This window comes from Entelurus aequoreus, linkage group LG09 (genome assembly GCF_033978785.1).
Source record: "Entelurus aequoreus isolate RoL-2023_Sb linkage group LG09, RoL_Eaeq_v1.1, whole genome shotgun sequence".
Classification (NCBI taxonomy): domain Eukaryota; kingdom Metazoa; phylum Chordata; class Actinopteri; order Syngnathiformes; family Syngnathidae; genus Entelurus; species Entelurus aequoreus.
Window position 1 is genome coordinate 78,133,834 of NC_084739.1, and position 26,352 is coordinate 78,160,185.

Sequence of the window (26,352 nt, forward strand, 5' to 3'; positions counted from 1 at the left end):
TGTACTGGTAAAGGTATTACAACATGATTTTCTACTTGTAAAAATATTAACGTGGTGTTGTACTGGAATCGGTACTATAAAATGTACTTACAACTAATAGCTACACCAGTAAAACACGTTAATAGCTTTGCCAGTATGCATTGTTGTACTGGTAACGGTATTAACAATGTGTTGTTGTCTGGTAAACGGTATTACAACTTGTTGTACTGGTAAACGTATAAGCTACTTGATTTTGTACTGGTAAAGGTTTTAGAACTTCTTGTTTTTAATACACGTTAATACCTTAACCACTACAACACAAATTGATAATACCTTTACCAATACAACAGCGCATAATGGTAAAAGTGATATTTGTACTGGTAACGTGTTACAACTTGTTGTTAATACTAGTAAAACAACTAATTGATACCTTTACCACTACAACACATGTTGATAAAACATTTACCAGTACAACAGCACATACTGGTAAAGGTAATGCAACCTGTTAATACCAGTAAAACACCACATGTTGATACCTTTACCACTACAACACAGATTGTTAATACCTTTAACAGTACAACAACACATATTGTTGATGTACTAGTAAAGGTATTAACAACAAGTTGTAATACCTATACAAGTACAACAACAAGTTGTCAATACCAAGGTATTACAAGTTGTTGTTGTACTGGTAAAGGTATTAACAAGTTGTAATGCATTTAACAGTACAATAAGTTGTCAATACCTTTACCAGTAAAAAATGAACAAGTTCTAATATATTTGCCAGTAGTTGTCAAAACCTTTACAACAACACATTTTTAACACCTTCAACAGTAAAACAACAAGTTGTAATACCTATACCAGTATAACAAGTTGTAATACCTTTACCAGTACAAGTTGTAACACCTTTACCAGTACAAGTTGTAATACCTTTACCAGTATAACAAGTTGTAATACCTTTACCAGTATAACAAGTTGTAACACCTTTATCCATATAACAACAAGTTGTAATACCTTTACCAGTATGACAAGTTGTAATACCTTTACTAGTACAACAAGTTGTAATACATTTACCAGTATAACAAGTTGTATACATTTACCAGTATAACAACAAGTTGTATACCTTTACCAGTATAACAAGCTGTACTACCTTTACCAGTATAACAAGTTGTAATACCTTTACCAGTACAACAACAAGTTGTAATACATTTACCAGTATAACAAGTTGTAATACCTTTACCAGTTTAACAAGTTGTAATACCTTTACCAGTATGACAAGTTGTAATACCTTTACCAGTATAACAAGTTGTAATACCTTTACATGTACAACAAGTTGTAATACATTTTCCAGTATAACAACACGATGTAATAACTTTATCAGTATAACAACAAGTTGTAATACTTTTACCAGTAAAACAACAAGTTGTAATACTTTTACCAGAATAAAAAGTTGCAATACATTTACCAGTATGACAAGTTGTAATACCTTTACCTGTACAACAAGTTGTAATACCTTTACCAGTATAACACGTTGTAATACCTTTACCAGTATAACAAGTTGTAATACCTTTAGCAGTATAAAAAGTTGCAATACCTTTAGCAGTATAGCAAGTTGTAATACTTTTACCAGTATAACAAGTTGTAATACCTTTACCAGTATAACAAGTTGTAATACCTTTACAAGTATAACTTAACAAGTTGTAATAAATTTACCAGTATAACAAGTTGTAATACCTTTACCAGTATAACAACCAGTTGTAATACCTTTACCAGTACACCAAGTTGTAGTACCTTTACCAGTACAAAAACACGTTATAATACCTTTACCAGTACAACAAGCTGTAATACCTTTACCAGTATAACAAGTTGTAATACCTTTACCAGTACAAAAACACGTTATAATACCTTTACCAGTACAACAAGCTGTAATACCTTTACCAGTATAACAAGTTGTAATGCCTTTACCAGTACAACAAGTTGTAATACCTTTACCAGTACAACAACAAGTTGTAATATCTTTACCAGTAGACGTTGTTAAAACATTTTGCCGTCCAACAACAAATTGTTAAAACCTTTATCAGTAAAACAACAAGTTGTAATACCTCTAACAGTAAAAGTTGTAATAGCTTTCCCAGTACAACACCTTTACCGGTACAACAAGTTAATAACATTACCAGTGTTTGCATCAGCAGAAAACAAGCCAGCATTTAAAGAAAAGAAAAGAAAGAGTTGAAGTCCAAGTCAGTCAATCATGGACGACCTTTGAAGTCTTCAAGTATCTGATCACGTGATACCGAGGGAGCCGATTGTCCACCAGGGAGTCGACCGGACTAGTTCGACGGGGTCAAAGGTCGCATCACGTGATCGTCGAGACTGGCTAACGCAAACGGAACAAACCCAAAAAGATCAAGAAAGTCTGGAGAACACCTCTCCATAAACAACATGGTACTGTTGCATGTAGGGGAGCACCCTGACCAGCAGGGGGAGTCCTAACATTCATTGTCACACAAAGCTGAAGCCTAATAGTACTAATAGTAGTACTGCAGTGGGGGGATTGAAAAAGGAAATATCATTTTCCTGTTTTTTGGGACTAAATTAAATTGTGGATATTAAATGTGAGGCCAAAATGATTCCATAGCTGCACACATTCGCATATAAGTGAACATTTTTGAAGAAAAGCCCAAACGGGCGAGTGAAGAAAAATAGAGTGATATTAAGAGACACGCACATGAAATGATTGTAGCAATAGAACATCATGGCTCAACGAAATGAAACGATAAGGCACTAATAAGTAGGAAAATACTTCTGGAAAGTTCCAATCAAAACACAACATTTATACATTTTTTTTCTTTTGACAAAAACAATGAAAATATTCGATTTTGTTTGTAAAATAATATTTATGTCTCGGCTCTGGTGATATTCAATACAAAAAAAAAAAAAGATTAAAAATGAGCAATTTTTGAGCATCATTTTGAGCTTGTAAGAGTTTTAGCTTTCATGTTTCTTTCCTAACGTGACCTTTCGGAATAAAAATATTTCCTGTGCAGCAACATTGATCCATCATGGACGCACTTGCAGCGGGGGATGGGTGATACGGCCTTACATCTATATCGCCATACATATTCCAGCCTCCTGACATTAACGGTATATTATTTGGAATTAAAAATATTTCCTGTCATCATGGACGCACTTGAAGCAGGGGATGGGCGATACGGCCTTACATCTATATCGCCATACATATTCCAGCCTCCTGACATTAACGGTGTATTATTTGGAATAAAAAATCTTTCCTGTGATCATGGACGCACTTGAAGCAGGGGATGGGCGATACGGCCTTACATCTATATCGCCATACATATTCCAGCCTCCTGACATTAACGGTATATTATTTGGAATTAAAAATATTTCCTGTCATCATGGACGCACTTGAAGCAGGGGATGGGCGATACGGCCTTACATCTATATCGCCATACATATTGCAGCCTCCTGACATTAACGGTGTATTATTTGGAATAAAAAATATTTCCTGTGATCATGGACGCACTTGAAGCAGGGAATGGTAGATACGGCCTTACATCTATATCGCTATACAAATTCCAGCCTCCTGCCATTAACGGTATATTAATCTTTAATTATTTGGAATTAAAAATCTTTGCTATCTATCATCATGGACGCACTTGAAGCAGGGGATGGGCGATACGGCCTTACACATATATCGCCATACATATTCCAGCCTCCTGCCATTGACGGTATATTATTTGGAATTAAAAATCTTTGCTGTCGTCATGGACGCACTTGAAGCGGGGGATGGTAGATCTGGCCTTACATCTATATCGCCATACATATTCCAGCCTCCTGCCATTGACGGTATGTTATTTGGAATAAGCGACATGGATCCATCACGGACGCACTCACAAAACACACTTGAAACGGGGGATGGGATATTCGCCCTACATCGCCACATATTCCAGCCTCCTGCCATTACAATATATTATTTGGAATAAAAATGATTATAGACAAATGTCAAAATGGGTCACAAAGGCACCTAATGTGGCTGCTGATGTGTGCAGTAAAATATGACATCATTTTCGCTTGTATTGTCTAAAAACCTAGTATTAATCTACTTGATAATTTACTGTTAATATCTGGTTACATTCTGTTGTAACATGTTGTATCAACACTTTTGTTAAAATAATAAACCCTAATTCTTCCGTTGTTTGGACACTTTACATCCGTTTTTGGGTGATAGCACAAATATGGTATCGATTCAATACCGTGTACTTAGAGGTAGTGTTGTTCATATTAATGCTGATACTTAAAATGTTCAAAATCATTGAATGATTACATTTTTGATCACAATTCTAATCAGTAAAACACAGGACGGTGGTGTAAAAATATCAATCAAACATGTTATTTCCTTCTTCCCTTTAATTATATACAATATTTGGAGCAAAATAAATTCAAAAGTGCAGAATAACCAAACCACTATTGGCTGATTTAAATCCTTTGGTCTTTGCACTTAAACTAATAATTCCCTGAGTTTGTAAACAATAACAAAAACTATTTTGTAGTATTGACCATTCACTGATACTAAACTTGGTATCGTTACTGTAGATATTTGGTATCGATCCGCCCACCCTGTTTACATTCAAAAGCTCTATCACAGCGGTTAGCACAGCGTCCTGTATCCTCCTATGGTGTGTAGTGTAGCATGTTTAGACGATGAGGACCAGCGAAGTCCAATGTAAATACTGGGGGGAGTCCTAAGAGACCAGCAGCAGACTGTTAGCCTGCAGCCACAAGGAAGTACCGTAAATTTCGGACTATAAGCCGCTACTTTTTTTCTACACTTTGAACCATGCGGCTTAGAAAACGGTGCGGCTAATTTGTGGATTTACTTTTGCCAATGGCCAAAAGGTTTTGTGTTTTAGTTTTAATTAAACCCCAGCACTAAAATGGTGTGCCCACTGCAAGAGTTGCGGTTTGAAAACGCTATGTCCTGTTTTAATGCCTTAAACCGGAAGTATAACCACCCGTAGCGTTTCTACTCGTATGGATTCTTCATTCATCACTCTAAGCAATTGTAAGTTTTACAGTATAACAAACAATTCTTACTTACTCGACCGTCCCATGTGCGATGTCTGTAGGAGTGTTTTCATGCATATTTGTACGTGCCATCGTAATGTAATGAATGAATATGCTATCTGTGTTAATATTAACTTAAAGTGGCCTTCTTTTTGTATTGTTTCAGTTACGTAAATTTACCAACACGTCACTGTGGCGTTAATGAGTCTGTTTAGCTGATTGGAGAGCTGGCTTCCGCAGCTAGTGGGTCCATGACGATGACTTCTGTTTTGTTTGATCAGCCGTTTTACTGCCGTGTTACAGACACCGTTTGGAAACAATTAAGGTATAAACATTTACAATGTTTTTCTGTGTAAATAACTAATTTCACAATGCCGCTAATATATGGAAGAACGTTTTTTCTTCGAAAATTTTGTGGAGGCGGCTTATATCGCCATGCGCTCTATAGTCTGGAAAATACCGTATTACCTTTGTTGCGTGTTAAATTTGAAAAAAGACAGGCCTCTTAACATTTGACATCTGCGACTGAGCTGAAAACCCTCAAGTACCCCAGGAGTAGGGCTGCAAATAACGATTAATTTGATAATCGATTAATCTGTCGATTATTACTTCGATTAATAATCGAATAAAAGAGACAAACTACATTTCTATCCTTTCCAGTATTTTATTGAAAAAAAATAGCATACTGGCACCATACTTATTTTGATTGTTTCTCAGCTGTTTGTACATGTTGCAGTTTATAAATAAAGGTTTATATAAAAAAATATTGCCTCTGCGCATGCGCATAGCATAGATCCAACGAATCGATGACTAAATTAATTGCCAATTGGGGACGGCGTGGCGTAGTTGGTAGAGTGGTTCCGATTGCTGGTTACTGGGGTTCAATCCCCACCTTCTACCATCCTAGTCACGTCCGTTGTGTCCTTGGGCAAGACACTTCACCCTTGCTCCTGATGGCTGCTGTTTAGCGCCTTGCATGGCAGCTCCCGCCATCAGTGTGTGAATGTGGAAATACTGTCAAAGCGCTTTGAGTACCTTGAAGGTAGAAAAGCGCTATACAAGTATAACCCATTTATCATTATAACTATTTTCATAATCGATTTTAATCGATTTAATCAATTAGTTGTTGCAGCCCTACCCGGGAGTAGAACTCAGGACTACTTCCAACATTACAGACCTTTCCGTTTTAAAATAACTTTATTAATGCAATGTTCCTGGGTAAGCTAGCGTCCCGGCAGCAATAACCCCATGAACACAACCCGGACTTGTTTCCTCACAGAGTATACAATACAGCGTTTGGGCGCCCCCTTGTGGAACGGCCAGTGTAAAAGCGTGACATTTAAATATTTCAGAAATAAATATGTGCGCGCACGTGGATGAAGACGCCGACGCTTTGGTGGCAGCTCTCTGTACAGCAAAGCAGACATTTTTAATACTAACACTTTCGTTCCGGGCTTCAAGCTGCCATCTTGAAAAGTCGTGACCCCGGCTCGAGTGAGTCGTTTGACCTTTTGGAAAGCGCTCAGCCCGCCCATGCTCACTGGCAGCTGAGGTCCGGCCGGCTGAGCCAGGACCAGATCCGGATCATCTCCTGCGGCGTCCTCGGATGGACGAGCATGAGGCTCTTGTAGGCGCAGGGGTTGTTCCTGTACTTCTCCTCGATGTTGAAGGTCCGGAAGCCTTTGTGCTTCTCGGGGGCCAGCGCCACCTTCAGCAGGCACATGCCCGTGTACACGTCGTCTATCGGGTAGAGCGCCACCCGGGTCGACGCCTCGTGCAGACGAGCGGCCACGCTCCTGGAGTAGAGGTACCCGCCGCCCCCGGCGTACGGAGGGTAGGACCCCACGAACATGCTGTCCGGGATGAAGTACTTGCCCTTCTTGTCGCGGTGCGGCCCCGCGTTGGTGATGACGTCGCCCACGAAAAGGTCGGCCGCTTTGGGCTCCGAGAGGCCGTCAAGGAAGCTCAAGATGCCGTACATGTTGACGAAGACGTCGTCGTCCCCTTTGAAGACGAAGCTGGCGTTGGGACAGTGCGCCTGAACCCAGTCCAGGAACAGGACCTCCTTGAGGGTCAGGTTGAAGAAGGAGTCCCTGTAGTCCCACTGGAGGATGTCTCGGTAGAGGTTGCTCTCGTAGGCCAGCATGTCAGACACGTCCGGGTGGTCGTCTCCCACCAAGGCTCGGCCCAGGAGGAAGACGGTGACCACGGTCCGATTGGCCATCACGCCTGCCCGACCCCACGACTGGCGGATGGCCTGGCGGCGGGCGAAATTCAGCGCCAGTGATTTGACGGCCAGGAGCAGGAAGGGGGGCTTGTTGCAGATGTCGGGCTGGTTCACCAGCATTGGGTACGAGCGGCAGTGCATGTGAAGCAGGAAGTCCTTGAAGCGCTCAGGCAGGGTGTTGTAGTCCTTCACCTGAGTGCTGACTCCGACGTCTGGCCGGCAGGCGTCGAGGTGCACCTGGGTGCCGTTCAGCCAGTCGGGCAGATCCCCCTGGCTGCGGTTGGACAGGATCGGGTTGTTCCAAAAGTCCAAGATCTGCTGCTGACGGTTCCAGTAAGCCGGGCTGGGCTCCATTCTTTTCCAGAAGGGCTTCAAGGAGAATATGATTTTGAAGAGGCTGTTCTTGTCCCGGCTGCCGTGACAGAACACCAGGATGAAGATGAAGAGGTTCACCATCATCACCATCACCACAACCTTCAGCCTCACCCGCAGCATCGCCATGACCTGACACACCCACACACACACACACACACACACATTAGTTTTCCAGGGTCAACTTTGGTTTGTGATTACATCTCTTTCACGGCTACTTCCCACTAACTAATGGCCGACGCACCAACCAATTGTTTGGCTGTTTGCACAGAGTCTAAAGCACGCCGTGGTGCGGATCAATCAATAACCAGAGGGTGTCATTCAGGTCCAAATCTAACACAATACAACCCTTGGAGGGCATTAAAGATTGGCTGGATGTGCCACTTTAAGCTTACGTGGGAGAAAACACAATCCCCCTCTTCTCAAATAATTAAGTTCTCTGATCTGGGGACATTTTCAAAGTGATACAGTCGCGCACAAAGCAAACAATCCGGGTATTTCTGACATTTAAAACGTGTGTATTGACACCAGGGCTGTGAATCTTTGGGATTCGGTTAGATTCTTTGGGGAAACAATTTGATTCAGAATCGATTCTCGATTCAAAATCAATACTTTTGAATAACATTGGGTGCCAGTTGTATAATAAACTACATTCCTCTATGAAATAGATAAACAGCTCTGGTAAATTCCATATTACTTAAAAAAAAAAAGGTTTTGTTTAGTAAAATTCTACCCAAACATTTAATAAAAGTCAAATACAAATAAGGCAACAAGAGAAGTATCCAACACTTTTCAAATAAATCTGTACAGCAGATATGATCATCTACTTCAACAAAACGACTTGCCTGAAAAGCTGGACAGAAAAGACATATTTTTCTTTTTTTAAATCAATTTTTTGAATCGATTAAGAATCGTTACAAATAAGAATCGTGAGTCACCTGTGTGAAGTTGCCCCACCCTCACAAAACCCTGTTGAAATAGTCTTGTTTGTTTGTGCAGTTGAAATGGTTGTTTGTGCTATTTTTGAGTTATTAAAGAGTCTTTCACAGGTCAATCAAAGGTCACTCAGCTCCCCCCGTTCTCCAAATTAAGTCAAATTAGTCTCATCAATTTGTGCAGCAAAACTTATTGATTGGGCTGCTTTCGTTTTCGAGATATTAACGGTTCAAATTTCCGGAAGAGACATCATCGTGAACCTGACCCCCCGGGGTTCTTCAAACTAGGCCAAAATAATCTCAAATTAGACCAAAATAGTCTCATTCGTTTGTGCTAGGTTTGTGCAGTTGTAATGATCGATTGTGCTGTTATACGTCATGAATTATTAACGTTGTTTTGTTCGACCAAAACAGTCTCATTTGTGGTACAAACAATAAAAAAATAGTTGTGCTATGTTTGTGAAAGTGAAATGATCGATTGTGCTGCTGTACTCGAATTATTAACGATTAATTATTTAGGAAGTGACATCACGACCGAGCCAAAATTCTGTTTTCGACCACAAAAATCAAATTTGTGGTCCGAACAATAACAAAACAGTCTCATTTGTTTGTGCTAGGTGTGTGCAGTTGAAATGCTCAACTGTGCTGCTATACGTCATGAATGATTAATGATTGATTATTTAGGAAGTGACGTCACGACTTTACCATGAATTGGTTAACGTGGACCCCGACTTAAACAAGTTGAAAAACTTATTCGGGTGTTACCATTTAGTGGTCAATTGTACGGAATATGTACTGTACTGTGCAATCTACTGAATCAATCAATCAATCAACTGAAATTCTGTTTTCGACCAAAACAGTCTAATTTGTGGTCTAAACAATAACAAAATAGTCTCATTTGTTTGAGCAGTTGAAATGCTTGACTGTGTTGCTATACGTCATGAATTATTCACGATTCATTATTTAGGAAGTGACGTCACGACCAAGCCGGAATTCTATTTTGCGACCAAAACAGTCTCAATTGTGGTCCAAACAATAACAAAATAGTCTCATTTGTTTTGTGCTAGGTTTGTGCAGTTGAAATGATCGATTGTGTTACCATACTTTACGAATTATTAACGATCATTTAGGAAGTGACGTCACGACAGAGCCAAAATTCTGTTTTTGACCGAAAGTCTCATTTGTGGTCCGAGGAAGGACGGAAGGCGGAAGTAAACCAAGAGCGGTGGCTAAACACGTGAGAGTATCCAAATCTTCTTGGCGGTTGTGCATAAACTGTTTTGTGACTGGATCGAGATGGAAGGGGATAGTGACGGGATGTATGAGGAAGGTATGGACGTGGATAGGACTAGAGAGGAGAAAGGAAAGAAGGGGAGCGGAGGACATGAAGGAAAGTCGAGTGCTAAAAGAGCCCATGAAGAAGATGAAGAAGTAGAAAAAAGGAAAAAGACTATGGAAGATAATTATAGGATTATATATACATTTAAATCAAGTCAAGACATGAATGACATAAGTTTAATGACACTGGTTAAGGGGTTAAAGAAGGACATCGGAGAGGTGGAGATAGCGAAGGTGCTTAGGGACGGGCGACTTTTGATTAAATGCAAAAATGGAGAGCAAAAAAGTAAAGCAATGCGGTTGCAAAAACTGTGCAATAAGATAATAAAGGAAACAATTGAAGTGGGAGAACGAAAGGGGGCAAGAGGAGTAGTGACAGGAATTCCAAGAGGTGAAAATTTAGAAGAATTGAAAAGACAAATAAAAGGGGGAACTGTCAAGATGTTGACAAGAATGATGGCATATAGAAATGGAGAAAAGATGGAGAGCGAATCAGTATTAGTACAGTTTGTCGAGGAAGTCCTCCCGCAGAGAATCATGATTGGGTTTTTAAGCTTTTATGTTAGAGCTTACGTCCCACCCCCAGTACGCTGCTTCAAGTGCCAACGCTATGGGCACATAGCCAGTGTGTGTCATGCTAAGTTGAGATGTGGAAGGTGTGGAGGGGAGCATGAATATGGACAATGTGGAGATAATGATCTGGTCAAATGTTGTAACTGTGGCGGGAATCACACAGCAGCGTATGGGGGATGTGTCATTAGGAAACAGGCAACAGAAGTACAGCAAATCAGAGTAGAAAGAAATATTACATACGCAGAGGCAGTTAAAGTAAGAAATCAAGAAAGTGCAGAACAAGATAGAAGTGAGAATAGTTCAGAACGAGACAGAAGTGGCAATAGTTCAAGTAATAAAAAACAAGAGGCAACAAATACAGGACTTTCTATGGACAAGCTAGTTGTGTTCCTGGCATATGTCATAAACTCTACAGAACAGGCAAGAAATAAAACTGAGAAGATAAAAATAATTGTCAAAGCAGCAGCAAAGTTCTTAAATTTAAAATAACTATCTTGGGAACAGGTACAAGGTGAACTACAGAGAGTAGACGAGACAGAGTCATGTTACCACAATCCAACGCCATGTTAATTATTCAGTGGAATGCCAGAAGTTTAGTAGCAAACGGACAGGAACTAAAGGGATATATTAATAATATGAAAAATAAACCACATATAATATGTATTCAAGAAACCTGGCTGAAGCCAAAATTGAGCTTTATAATAAAAGGATACGTAACAATACGTAAAGATAGGAATGATGGGCAAGGAGGAGGATGTGCCATATTTATTAAAGAAGACATGCATTATACAATATTAAAAGAAAAACAAGAACTAGAAATAGTAGGGGTAGAAGTATGGAATAATAAAGAAAGATACAAAGTGCTAAACTTCTATAATCCGTGCAAGAAATTACAAATTCATCAACTAGAAAAAATAGTCGAGCACTGGAGTGGCAATATCATTTGGTGTGGTGACTTTAATGCACATAGCACAATGTGGGGTGAAAGGGATGACTGGAATGGGGAAACATTGGAAGCATTTTTGGAGGAAAAAACTGGTGTGTGTGAATGATGGGTCGGGAACAAGATTAGATGTCGTTACGGGTAAAGAAACAGCAATAGATTTAACACTGGTGTCACAAGGGTTAGCAGGAAAGGTAGAGTGGGAAGTAAATAAAGACAGCACTATAGGAAGTGATCACTACCCAATCTTCATTCACATAAACATAAACCAAAGGACAGAAAGCACTAAAAAAGAAGGAAGATGGAAGTATAATCACAGTGATTGGGGACAATTTAGGGAAAGTACCGACATGACATTAAAGGAAGTGGATAAATCAAGATATTGAACAACTAAATACAGATATTACAAAGTGCATAATAGAAGCAGCCAAAAAAAGCATACCAAGGAGTAGTATAGGGAAAAGAAGGAAGATAGTGCCGTGGTGGACACAAGCGTGCACAGACGCAATAAAAGAAAGGAATAGAGCATTTAGAATATTGAGAAGAACACATAATTTCCAAGATATGATCCAATATAAAAGGCACCAAGCTAAAGTAAGGTACGTTATTAAAAAGACAAAAAAACAATATTGGAGAACGTTTTGTGAATCATTAAATAGAACTACTCCTTTAGGCCAAGTGTGGGGAATGATCAAGAAAATGTCAGGGATCAGAAGTGAACATAAAAATCATGTGATGAAAGATGGGACACGGTGTGTGGTAGAAAATAAAGAAAAAGCAGAACTTTTAGCAAAGACATTTGTTAAAGTGCACAGTAATGATAATTTGAGAAATGTAGAAAAACAAAAGAGAGAAGAAACAATTAGTTTAAATATTGGGGAAATGGTGGAAGACAATGATAATAGTTTAACCAACACTATAGATAATAGTTTAACCAACACTATAGATATGAAATTTTCTTTGAATGAAATGGTTCGAATATTGAAAAAGGTTAAAAATACAACACCAGGAAAAGACCAGGCGAGTTATCAGATGATCAAAAACTTAAGCAGCATTGGCAAAGAAGTGGTCTTGAAATTATATAATAGGATATATGAAGAAGGGAAATTACCAGCAGAGTGGAAAGAAGCTGTAATAATTCCGATATGCAAACCAGGGAAAGACCCGGAAGAGGCAGGTAATTATAGGCCGATAGCATTGACCTCAAATTTGGGTCAAGTAATGGAAAAAATGATTAATGAAAGACTAGTGTATTATTTAGAGTCAAAAGAAATAATAAAAAACTACCAAAGTGGATTTCGCAAAGCAAGAAACACAAACGACCCAGCAGTGCAGCTGGAAGAGGAAATTAAAAAGGGACAAATAAATAAAGAAAGTATAATTGCAGTATTTTTTGATATAGAGAAAGCTTATGATATGTTGTGGAAACAGGGGATGCTGATAAAACTAAATATAATTGGGATTAGAAGGAAAATGTATAGATGGATAAAAGACTTCTTAACAAGTAGAAAAATATTAGTAAAAATAGAGAATGAATACAGCAGAGTATATGAAGTGGAAAATGGGACCCCGCAAGGGAGTATAATAAGTCCAGTATTATTTTCAATAATGATAAATGAAGTTTTTAGTGAAGTGGGAGGATTAGTGGATGTGGCACTGTTTGCTGACGATGGAGTGATGTGGAAGAGAGGTAGAAATACTAATCATATAGAAAAGAAGATTCAAAAAGCGGTAAATAAAGTTCAAGAATGGGGAACAGCGTGGGGTTTAAGATTCTCTGTTGGAAAGACAAAAGTCATAAATTTTACAAAGAGGAAGTACAAAACAAGATCCAAATTAAACTCTATGGAGAAAATATAGAAGAGGTACAAGTATTTAAATATTTGGGTATATGGTTTGATAAAAATATGAACTGGTCAACCCACATCAGCAAAATAGTGGAGAAAAGTAAAAAGGTGTTAAATGTAATGAGGGCTTTGAGGGGTAAAGACTGGGGGGCTGATAGGCAGACATTGAAAGCAATATACATCAGTTTAATACGATCTGTTATTGATTATGGATGCATTATTTATCAATCTGCTGCAAAAACATTACTTGGGAAAATAGACAGGATCCAATCACAGGCTTTAAGATTATGTTGTGGAGCTACTAAATCAACACCAGTTGCAGCATTACAAGTAGAGATGAATGAAAAACCTTTAGATATGAGGAGAGATCAACTGTCAGTAGTTTATTGGGCAAACTTAAAAGGGTCCAAACAAGGACATCCAACCCATCAAGTACTATTAAACTGCCAAGAAAAAGAGAAGAAAAAAATGAATAGTTTTGGGTGGATAATAGGAGACAGATGTAATAAAGTTCAAATTGATAATATTAAAGTTAGCCCTACAGTACCAATCCCCGCAATAACACCGTGGATGTATGAAAACCCAAATGTAAACATGCAATTACTAAAGAATAGAAATTTAAATAGTTACCAGATAGAACAATGGATTGAGGAAACGTTTTTAGACAACATCATCGTGTACACAGATGCATCAAAAACTATAAATAAGGTAGGAGCAGCAGATGTTATTCCACAAGGAAACATAGTATTAAATAAAAGAATTTGTGATAAATTATCTGTTTTTATGGGAGAATTGGTAGCAATTTATATGGCAATTAATTGGATAGAAGAAAATAAAACAAGAAAAGCAGTCGTGTGCTCGGACTCCAGCAGTGCATTGACTAGCATAAAAAACATAGCGTCAGAAACAAGACAAGATTTAGTTTATGAAATAGTTCAGGCAGTCTACAGAATAAATAAAGCGGGAGGTGTGGTAACATTTCTTTGGGTTCCTGCTCATGTAGGAGTTGAGGGGAACGAATTAGCTAAGTACGCAAAACAAGCAACCACTAAAACACAAGTAAACATGGAGATTAAGCACAGTAAAGAAGAAGTGAAGAACATCATTAAGATAGAACACAATAAAAAGTGGCAGGATAATTGGAATAAGGAAACAAAAGGTAGGGAGTATTACAAAGTCCAGAGGAGAGTAGGTGTAATGAGAGGAGGCAATAGAAATAGGAAGGAAGAAGACATTATTACTAGAATGAGATTAGGACATACATATCTAAATAGTTCATTGAAATTGATGGGGAAACATGCTACAGGACTGTGTGATTCTTGCCAACAGATAGAAAATGTAAGACATGTTTTAATACATTGTAGAAAATATAATAGAGAAAGGGAAATGCTGGGAAATAAGTTAGCGAAAGAGAATATTAGGTTAGCAGTGGAAGATATATTAGGATTGCACTCAGAACACACAGGTTATAAAGCAATACACACATTTTTTAAAAACACTGGGTTAAATAAAAGAATTTAGAGTAGGAATCCACCTCGATCCACACTCCATTACAGTAGGTGGCGGTAATGCTCACCACAAGGTTGCTTGCCAACCGCCATAAAATCACAAGAAGAAGAAGAAGTAGTAGTTTGTGCCGTTGAAATTGCCGATTGTGTTGCTATAATTGATGAGTTTTAAAAGATTACGATACCCAAAGTGAAGTCCCCGCTCGCATTAGACCAGGAAGTTGTTTTCTGTTGTTCCCGCTGTGCTCATGTCCCGCATGCTGCTGCTACGATCGTTCAATGTTGTCCACTTTTAACACGTTTGTTCTTGTCTGCTTTTTAAACCCTTTTGTTTCTGTCGTGTACAAGTCGTGTCACCGCCACAGGAAGAACTTTGTTTTCTTGCTTTGCCTTTGACGCGTTTCTTTCATATTACGCATATTTCATGTCTTTGTTACTTTTATATGTATGGGGATATGTTGATTGGCAACACTAAATTGGCCCTCGTGTGCCGCTGTGCTCATGTCCCGCATGCTGCTGCTACGAACGTTCAATGTTGTCCACTTTTAACCCGTTTGTTCTTGTCTGCTTTTTAAACCCTTTTGTTGCTGTCGTGTCACCGCCACAGGAATAACTTTGTTTTGTTGCTTTGCCTTTGACGCGTTTCTTTCATATTACGCATATTTCATGTCTTTGTTACTTTTATATGTATGGGGATAGGTGGATTGGCAACACTAAATTGGCCCTCGTGTGTGAATGTGAGTGTGAATGTTGTCTGTCTATCTGTGTTGGCCCTGCGATGAGGTGGCAACTTGTCCAGGGTGTACCCCGCCTTCCGCCCGATTGTAGCTGAGATAGGCTCCAGCGCCCCCGAAGGGAATACGCGGTAGAAAATGGATGGATTTAAAAAATACGTATCAACATAACACATAAAGAGTTTTAGACTTAGTAGGGACTGAGGACACCACTTAAATGATCGGTAAGTAATAGCCTATTTTTACACACTCTTTGTTTTAATCTGACAAATTTCCTAATCCGTCTTGTCCAGACAACTGGAACAACTGTGTATTTGTAGATACATATTTTGAAAGGTGACTGCATATAAAATATGAAGATTGAACATTTAAATATGAATGTAGAACAAAAATGAACGTAAACACTAACTATAAATCAGAAGAAAGTTTCCAGTTGCACAGTGAAGTACATATTCCGTACAATTGACCACTAAATGATAACACTCTAATAAGTTTTTCAACTAGTTTAAGTCGGGGTCCACTTAAATTGATTCATGATACAGATATATACTATCATATATACTATCATCATAATACAGTCATCACACAAGATAATCACATTTAATTATTTACATTATTTACAATCAGGGGTGTGGGGGGGGGGTAGGGGGGTAGGATATGGACAGAAAGTAGTGGACATAGAGTGAGAGAGAGAGAGAGAGAGAGAGAGAGATCAGAAGGCATAAGAAAAAGTATCTGCATTTGATTGTTTACATTTGATTATTAGCAATCCGGGGAGGGTGTTAGTTTAGGGTTGTAGCTGCCTGGAGGTGAACTTTTATTGCGGTTTTGAAGGAGGATAGAGATGCCCTTTCTTTTATACCTGTTGGGGTTGGGAGCGCATTCCACACTGATGTGGCATAGAAAGAGAATGAGTTAAGACCTTTGTTAGTTTGGAATCTGGGTTTAACGTGGTTAGTGGAGCTCCCCCTGGTGTTGTGGTTATGGCGGTCATTTACGTTAAGGAAGTAGTTTGACATGTACTTCGGTATCAGGGAGGTGTAGTGGATTTTTTAGACTAGGCGCAATGCAAGTTGTTTAACTCTGTCCTCCACCTTGAGCCAGCCCACTTTAGAGAAGTGGGTAGGAGTGAGGTGGGATCTGGGGTGGAGGTCTAGAAGTAACCTGACTAGCTTGTTCTGAGATGTTTGGAGTTTAGATTTGAGGGTTTTGGAGGTGCTAGGGTACCAGGAGGTGCATGCGTAATCGAAAAAGGGTTGAACGAGAGTTCCCGGCAGAATCCTGTCTTTCCTGATCCTGTTTGTACACCACTTCGGACACATGCAGCCCTCTTGCAGTAGGATACATCATATACAACAGCATCCTGGGTCAAGCCTGCCGGAGAAGCAATGACTGCCCTCACTGTGAAGGTCAGTCCTTAGATCATCATGTTGGAAGGGAATTCACGCCAGGGAAATACTCTCTGGTATCTCCCTTTGTGCTGGAGTGGCTGAGCAATGGCTGCCAAGGTCAGTGTCAATCCAAATAAGTTCTCCCAGCCTGTAACTGTGGGTAGCCCTCCCTGCACATTAACCGTTTCCTGTTTTGGTGTCTTCTCTGATTGTCCGGAGGCAGGCAGAGCCAGGAAGGCTGAGTCCTTCTTCCGCAGCTGTCGCAAGATGAGAGATGCCAGAAGTCTGGAGGACACTAATGGAGGTAGAGATGAATGCAATCGTTTTGTGCTTTGTTTGCTTAGGTGGCCATACGGTGAAGAACATTGTTTTGACAAATAAGCACTTGCGATGTTTTGCAAATGTTCTCTGTCTCATAGTGGAGATGTTGCAATGTGCATCTATTTGTAGCTTACCAGATGTTAGTTGGACAGCTTCAATTTTTTTCTTCAGGTGTCTTGCCCTCTCTAAACAGACCTGTTGTGTCACACACGGTGTGGAGATGGCTTTTACCAGTTTAGGGAACTGGTTGCTGTGTTCGTTGCAACCTACAACATTTTCAGAAGAAATGCTGTCACAGAAAGTGCTACATAAGCTCTGACTAAAAGCATCAAATGCACAAGTGTTAAGCACAGAGACGTTCGATTTATCGACTTTAAGAGGCTGCTTTTATCAATTGCAGTTTTACTTTTTTCCAGCTTGCAGATGGAAGTGCACGCAGCCATTTTTTTTGGGTGGAACCACTTGGCCTATCCAGTTTTCCACGGCATCTCTATATGTTCGGTGTGTGTTTGTGGCAGCATCAGACTCCTCACAGGGGTAAGCATCCTTTTTCTTTTCTTTTTTTACAGTTTTTTTTAAGATAACAAACCCGCATGTTTCCTTCGATGAAGGAAAGACGGCGAGCAATAAAAAAATCCACCCTTATAGGTAAGTTCTTATGTTTGAAAATATCTTATCTTATCTTATATTTTTGAACTCTGCTTCAACTGTGGCTGAACTGAAATAGTGGCACCATTATTCCTGTCCAGAGTGGTAAGTAACTCACAAGTGGTATTATATGGGTAATAATCTCAGGGAGGAAGTGGATGTTATCACGATCTCCATCAGCCATGGCAAGTGACCTGCTCACCTCAGTAAGTTTTCATGTTTGAAAATATCTTGTTTTATATTTTTGAACTCTGCTTCAACTGTGGCTTAACTGAAATAGTGGCACCATTATTCCTGTCCAGAGTGGTAAGTAACTCGCAAGTGGTATTATATGGGGTATAATGTCAGGGAGGAAGTGGATGTTCTCGCGATCCCCATCAGCCATGGCAAATGACCTGCTCACCTCACACATTTCAGTTACTCACTGCCGGGCGTCAGTCTGGATCTGAGCACATGCATCCACTTGTTGCTGTTCTTCACCCTTGTCATCTGGGACGGCGACACACTCTTGTGCAATTTGTGCCCTCCGGTATTTCTTGCACCTTTCTGATGAGAAACGGACTCCAGAACTATCATTACCTTCGGCTTAAATAGTGATAGCGCACAACAGTTATTTTGCATGCTCCACAGACTGATTTAAAGAAGCTGCACTATAGACCTTATAAAAAAAATCTTTAATCCTGAGTTTTTTTTCTTCAGGCAGTCCCAGTTGCAGATCATCTTGATGCAGTGTGCAACATCAACCCTGACAAAACAATGTGGTAGTTTTGCATCTTGTTTACCAAGTAAAATGTTAAGGAATTAATTGATGTAACTTTTCAGGTCAGGATAAGGAGTAAACACCTTCACAAGAGCTCCTAGAATGGCCAGAGAAAAAAATCACTCACAACTTCTTTTGGGACAGGTGCACCTGCACCGGTCAGCCAATGTGCGATGGCATTAAGGTCATGTATCTCTGACAGCATTTGCACCACTGGGAGACTGCTGTGCCCTGTCAGAACACCCTGATACAGAAAGATATGAGCCATTTGGCCTTGTCAGTTTTCTTACAACTGATCCAGTTGCATCAAAACTGTCTGGTGGGTTTTCTATATGAAGGTCTTGTACACATGCATCCGTGTTTGACTCCAGTAGTGACAGAAAAACTTGTCCAGTCCAATGTCTCTGATGCTTCCACTGTGAGGTGAACTGTATTTTAACAGCTGCAATAATTAAATGTGATTTTTGTCACCTAATTCCAAATCATTCCTTTCTTGTTTTGCTTTGCGCAGGGTGGACAAATCGGGTAGATGAGTTAGATCTGGATCTCCAAAGTCCATAAGCCTGTGTGCCTGTGATGCCCTCCAGACATTGGGTTGCATCCTGTCCTCGCACAGTTCAATGGCTCCAGACAGAAAACGCTTTGAACAGCCAGTGTGCAGGGAGTCATCTGTGTTTTGCAGCATTTGGACACCATGGGGCTGTTAATTGCAGGTTCTCTGTCACATGTTAATTAGACATGACCGTGACACTCGTTACAGTATAGCCTTTTATGTCAATGTAATTGCTAGTGATTGATGGATAGCCCTTGGCTCTCTTTAAAAAACGTACAGGGACTCTTCATCACCTTCAAAATGAGCTCAGTAATAACATGAGTCCAGGGGCCAGGCTTTAAAATTATATATTTCCTTCATTTCGCTTGATATTGTTTGTTTTTGTGTTCAACCTTTTCCGGAATGAATTTGATCCATTTTTCAAAAGGAACATTTGGTCCATCAGAATGAGAAGCGGAAGAATCGGTGTCATCAATAGTCACAGGATAACTTGTTTGATGACTAAAGCCTATTGCTGACCAAATGTGTCTGTTTAATTTAACAAAGGTATAAAGGGCCTTTGCAGTTAGGCCGTTCCCCAGCTGCTCACTCGGCGCGGTCCAAATATTGGCATTTGGAGTGGCTATGTTGCCATTTTGGAGTATGGCATCTTTTGATGTGCAGAGAACTAAAACGATGGAATCCCTGTCTACTGCTGATTTTTTGGCCATCTAGTTTTAAGAAGAAATAAATACAATTAGTATCAAATACTTTATTTCTGCAATGTCTAATTAAAGTGTCATGTACCCAACATGGGGCCTGATTAAAATCATTAAAAATTGATCTAAACCTTACAGCAAATGCAATGCATTTGAAAACCACTTACATTCTATCTTTTACATGCATAGGTAACGCTTACCCATGTTAATTTCTTTGCAAATTAACTTGTATTTAGGTCTGATGCATTTGCAAATGAGTAAATGTTAAATGGTAGCATAAAATTAGAAAGCTAATTAACCTTGCATTTCTGCATTATCAGTGTGCATTAAGCTTTGTATACTTACTACTTTTTATAATTACTGAGCTGGAAAAGTAAAACTTGCAAAAGCTGCGTTAAAACTTTCAATTCCATAGGTGTACCAGTCTGTCTACCGCCCCCCAGAGGCAGTGAAGCCTTGTTCATGATACTAATTTGAAACGTAAATGGTAAATGGGTCGTACTTGTATAGCGCTTTTTTACCTTTTTAAGGAACTCAAAGCGCTTTGACACTATTTTCCACATTCACCCATTCACACACACACACATTCACACACTGATGGCGGGAGCTGCTATGCACGGCGCTAACCATTCCCATCAGGAGCAAGGGTGAAGTGTCTTGCTCAAGGACACAACGGACGTGACTGGGTTGGTAGAAGGTGGGGATTGAACCAGCAACCCTCAGATTGCTGGCACGGCCACTCTCCCAACTTCGCCACGCCGTCCCCATTCATTTGTGCCGTAATTAATAAGTCATAAATTAAAGCAACACAATCGACAGTTTGAACGGCACAAACCAGAAAAAGCATAGCACAAACAAATGAGACCACTATTTTTTGTTTGGACCACAAATGAGACTTTTGGTCGAAAACTGAGAATTCCGGTTCGGTCGTGATATCACTTCCTAAATAGTTAATCGTTAATAACTCATAAAGTATAGCAGCACAATTGATCATTTCAACTGCAAGAACCTAGCACAGACGAATGAGACTATTTTGGTTTACTTTGAGATTATTTTGGCCTAATTTGAGGAACTCTGAGTAGGTTCACGATGACATCACTTCCGGAAATTTTAAACGTTAATATCTCGAAAACGAAAGCAGCTCAATCAATAATTTTTGCTGCACAAGCATAGCACAAACGAAAGACTAATTTGACTTAATTTGGAGAGCGGGGGGCTGAGTCACCTTTGATTGACCTGTAAAAGAATCATTAATAACTCAGAAACGAAAGCAGCATAAACAACCATTTCAACTGCTTAAACCGGCACAAACGAATGAGACCATTTTGGTTTAATTTGGAGAAAGTGTGTGTGGGGCAAGGGCTGGGTGAACTTTGACCTATAAAAGAATCTTATAACTCCGATTTTTTTCTAACAGGCACACCAATGTGGTTTGTAAATGATGCAAAACCGCGCCACCTTTTCCGCGCTCACCCTTAAGAGCACAGCTGTAACTTCCTGGCACTAAACCTGCAGAAAGTACTTCTCAGGTTTCTCTAGGTTTACATTTTCACACTTTGTACAATTTTCTTACACTTTATTTATATTTATTATTACACATATTCCCTATTTTTGCACCTTCATTTTAAGATGTTATTGTTAAGTGTTCAATGTGATTTTACAGTTTTGTTGACATTTCCTTTCCTTTCTGCCTTGATAGCTGAGAGGTTTATAAACAGAGGAAGGTTACATTTGAAATAAAAATAATTACATTAATGTATTTTTCCCCTGGTCTTTGTTTTCCTTAGGTCATAATAAATATAAACAATTATCGATATCAATATAAAACACTGATATCGTGATACAGTTTTCAGCCATGTCGCCCATCCCTACACCTTAGTCCAGGGGTGTCAAACTCATTTTAGATCGGGGGCCACATGGAGAAAAATCTACTCCCAAGTGGGCCGGACTGGTAAAATCACAGCACGATAACTTAAAAATAAAGACAACTTCAGATAGTTTTCTTTGTTTAAAAATAGAACAAGCACATTTTGAAAATGTACTAATCCTAATGGGTTTTTTTTACACTTACATGTTGCAGTTAATAGTATTCTACCTTTATTTGTCGTTATTTATACTTTCTAAATAAATGATGTTATAATGTTCATCAGTAACTCATTAATGTTATTTTTCAATCTATCAAGATAAAACAAATATCAAAATCAAATTACAGGATGTTATTTATGTAGTTTGCTCATTTTCCTCGAATGGTGTGGTTTACTTTTTTTTTTTTTTACATATGTAGCATCATCTACAAAGATACAAAGAATTGCTATTGCGACATCCAGTGGACATATTTAGAACAGCAGTTTCTTTCATTAAAAAATGTCGCCTAATTTTTATACTCAGCAAACATCCTGCGGGCCGAATAAAACTTGTTTGCGGGCCTGATCCAGCTCGCGGGCTTTACGTTTGACACCCCTGCCTTAGTCATTACTTCTTTCCCCCGCACTCATATAATAATTTTCAGTAGAAGACAAACAGCTGGCTGGCTGCTCTGTGAAGTTGCATTAGCATTTTTCAAGTTTGCAATTTCAAGTTTGAACTCGTTGATAATTAACACAATGTGAGGAAACTCCACCTGCTAGATCAAAGTCAATACGAGCTAAAGCACTTCCTGTCCAACCGACTCCTAGCAACATGTCTGCACTGCCACTCCCGTATAAATCCTTGTTTACTCCGCCCAACTGTTTCGGCTCTCAAACGGTGCTCCTAAACACAGCCGACTATCAGAGAACCAGCACGAGACATGGCATCCCTCTCCCCGGGATAATTATCTCCCTGTTCCCAGCATCGCCTGACACACACACACACACACACACACACACACACACACACACACACACACACACACACACACACACACACACACACACACACACACACACACACACACACACACACACACACACACACACACACACACACACACACACAAAAAAAAGAAGACTCTTGGGGATGGAGGGCAACAAGGGGAGGAGGAGGAAGGCTGAACAACATGTTGACAAGAGCAGAGCTTGCTAACGTCTAATTAACCCCCGGTAGCACCAAGCTAAACACACAGCAACTGCATGGCATATGGTGCACTGACTCATGACTTCAAACATTTATCACGGCAGGAACAGTCAAGGATGCATTTTATTATCTGACTGGAAGATTCATAGGACATAAAACAAGATAATTTTCGGAGTTGAATGGGTTCCATATAATAAAAGGCGACCCTTGTGGCTGTGATTCATGAACTCTGCAGGCTCCCTGTGTAAAGGAGGCGACAGATTATTCATTGACTTGACGTGTGCAAAGTGCAACCTGGGGGGACATTTGCAGCCAGACAGCTTTGTTCTATTGACTACTGGCACATTATGCAAACACAATTAAACAAGAAAGCTAAAACACAAAAAATGCTGTGTTACAGGTGACAAAGACTGATATTATTACTGCTATTAAATGTAAAAAAAAATAACTGGTAATAACCAGCGGTGTGAATCTTTGGGCACCTAATGAATCAATCCGATTCAGATTCCTGGGGTGACGATTCGGTTCAGCACAATTCTCGATTCAAAAAGATTCTTGCAATGTATTATTTGGTATAATATTTGTAATTAAACTTTTTCAAAACAGCTTACAGGTTAGAAAAGCCCCTTCTGCTTGCATGGAGATGGCCTAAAAGCAACTTAAACTTAACTTAAAAAGATTGTAATAATATATATATATATATATATATATATATATATATATATATATATATATATATATATATATATATATATATATATATATATTAGAAATGTCCGATAATATCGGCCTGCACACTATTTTCTGGACTGTAGAGTGCACCACTATATAAGCCGCACCCACTAAATTTGAGAAGAAATTTTTTTTCCCCACGTATTAGCTGCACCGGACATAAGCCGAATATATATACATTATGAAATTAGTTATTTAGACAATGTTTATTTACATACCTTAATTGTTTCAAAACAGTGTCCTTAACACGGCTGATCAAACAACACAGAAGTCATCGTCAGGGACCCACTGGCTGCGGAAGCTAGCTCTCCAATCAGCTTAAAAGACTCAATAACTCCAAGGTGACATTTTGGTGAATTTATGAAACTGAAAAAATACCAAAAGAATTGTATTGTAAGTTAATAATACACTCACAGACACTCGCAAATGTGTTAGCATATTAGCTAATGCTAATGATGCTTTATTACATTACAATAGCATGTACAAAATTGCATGAAAACACTCCTACAGACATCACACATGGGATGGTTTAGTAAGTAAAAAGTGTTTTAGTTATACTTTAAAACTTAAAAATGTTGCTTGGAGTGATGACTGAAGAATCCAAATGAGTAGAAATGCTATGGACAACTAGAAGACGAAACGGCACTTGTACATCCGGTTGAAAGCTCTAAACAGAAGGGCACTGCAGCACCACAGCGCCTGCAGTGAGCAAACTTGTCCAAAAGATGGCACTATAGCACAAACAATAACACACATTTTTTAGTTTTTTTTGCTAGTTTTTTTAATTAAAACTATTTGTATTTTGGCCAACAGAGAGGAAAAATCCAGAAATTAGCCGCTCCGTTTTATCAGCCGCAGGGATTATAGCGTAGTAAAAATTTAGCGCCTTATAGTCCGAAAGTTTTCAGTATATGTATATTTTTTGAAAATTACAAATTGATATAGAATTGGGATGAATAAGAGCCCCTTTGTACACCAGAGAAGCGTACGCAGTGGTTTTTGGTTCAGAATTAATTTTTCCTAATCCAGTAGTGAAATATTTCTAAATCGTCCATAACGTTCCTACTTGTATAGATTCTTCATTCATCAGTCCAAGCAACGTTTGTAAGTTTTAAAATATAACTAAAACAATTCTTAGTTACCAAACCGTCCCATGCGTGATGTCCGTATAAGTGCTTTCATGCATATTTGTGTGTGCTATCGTAATGTAATCAAGCTAGCGTCGTTAGCATTAGCTTATATACTAACACGTTTACAAATGGTTGTGTTAGTAATATTAACATACAACGGCATTATTTTGTATTGTTTCAGTTTCACAAATTCCTCAGTAAATTCACCAAAACGTTATTGAGTCTGTTTAGCTGATTTGAGAGCTAGCCTCCGCAGCTAAAGGGTCCATGACGATGACTTCTGTTTTGTTTGATCATCCGTTTTAATGGCGTGTTACAGACACCGTTTGGAAACAATTACGGTATATAAATAAACATTTGCAGAATCTTTCTGTGTAAATAAATTTCACAATGTACTTTTGTACATCCATCCATCCATTTTCTACCGCTTGTCCCTTTTGGGGTCGCGGGGGGGGGGGGAGCAGGAGCCTATCTCAGCTACAATCGGGCGGAAGGCGGGGTACACCCTGGACAAGTGGCCACCTCATCACAGGGCCAACACAGATAGACAGACAACATTCACACTCACATTCACACACTAGGGCCAATTTAGTGTTGCCAATCAACCTATCCCCAGGTGCATGTCTTTGGAGGTGGGAGGAAGCCGGAGTACCTGGAGGGAACCCACACAGTCACGGGGAGAACATGCAAACTCCACACAGAAAGATCCCGAGCCCGGGATTGAACTCAGGACTACTCAGGACCTTAGTATTGTGAGGCACATGCACTAACCCCACCGTGCTGCCCCCTTTTGTATATGTCTACGGCTAATATTTTAAAAAAAATAAAAATTCTTCTAAAATTTAGGGGGTGCGGCTTACGTACCAGTGCACTCTATAGTCCGGAAAATACGATATTAGCTGTGCGTCTTTCGAGGTCATTGGTATGTAAATTTAATAATTTTGGTCCCAGGACTGACCCTTGCGATACACCACAAGATACATGTAAACCCCCTGATGTGTGCTTGTGGTGAAACATTATATGACTTGACATGACTTATTGTTGGTCAGACACCGTGTGGATGGGTTTCTTTTTATAGCCCGGCAAAAATACAAAAAAAATGTTCCTGTGTGCACAGTAAAAGGGGGGGAAATAATCGATTTTTAGATGCATCGCAATTCGGACATGGACGATTATAGAATCGATTAGTAAACGCCAATAATCAATAATCGATTTATTTATTGTAACTAAACTAATGCAGACAGTTCTAAAATTTGGCTGACTGAAGCGAGCCACCTCACCCGAGAGATCCGACCAGCTCCTTTATTTTGGGGCACTTATGTTCCAGTTTCCAGCTCGGATTCAGGAGGAACAGTGTGGTTTTCGTCCTGGTCGTGGAACTGTGGACCAGCTCTATACTCTCGGCAGGGTCCTTGAGAGTGCATGGGAGTTTGCCCAACCAGTCTACATGTGCTTTGTGGACTTGGAAAAGGCATTCGACCGTGTCCCTCGGGAAGTCCTGTGGGGAGTGCTCAGAGAGTATGG

At 39.5% G+C, this 26,352-nt stretch overlaps 1 protein-coding gene and 1 long non-coding RNA gene across 14 annotated transcripts in view; one reads left to right on the forward strand and one right to left on the reverse strand.

The window, feature by feature from the left end:
* Window positions 1-2,078: 2,078 nt before the first annotated feature.
* The window catches only part of b3gnt2b (UDP-GlcNAc:betaGal beta-1,3-N-acetylglucosaminyltransferase 2b), a 68,316-nt gene continuing 44,042 nt past the window's right edge, over window positions 2,079-26,352 (reverse strand). For 3 of the 6 annotated variants that reach the window (XM_062059502.1, XM_062059501.1, XM_062059503.1), the window contains exon 3: window positions 2,079-7,795. In XM_062059502.1, the coding sequence (XP_061915486.1) occupies window positions 6,602-7,792 (1,191 nt within the window). In that variant the 5' untranslated portion in view covers window positions 7,793-7,795 and the 3' untranslated portion in view covers window positions 2,079-6,601. Of the gene's footprint in view, window positions 7,796-14,992; window positions 15,207-23,071; window positions 23,207-23,933; window positions 24,065-26,352 lie in introns of those variants that run through there. The other 3 variants (XM_062059500.1, XR_009827352.1, XR_009827353.1) reach the window with 3 other exon arrangements.
* Window positions 14,907-21,616, forward strand: LOC133657776 (uncharacterized). 8 transcript variants are annotated; one of them, XR_009827360.1, is made up of 6 exons: window positions 14,907-15,765; window positions 16,868-17,049; window positions 17,156-17,236; window positions 17,670-18,107; window positions 18,601-18,662; window positions 18,724-21,616. It is a non-coding gene; the product is annotated as an uncharacterized LOC133657776 (long non-coding RNA). The 8 variants fall into 8 exon arrangements; XR_009827361.1 differs by having other exon boundaries at window positions 17,670-17,790; window positions 17,865-17,901; window positions 18,049-21,615; XR_009827358.1 differs by having other exon boundaries at window positions 17,670-17,790; window positions 18,724-21,615.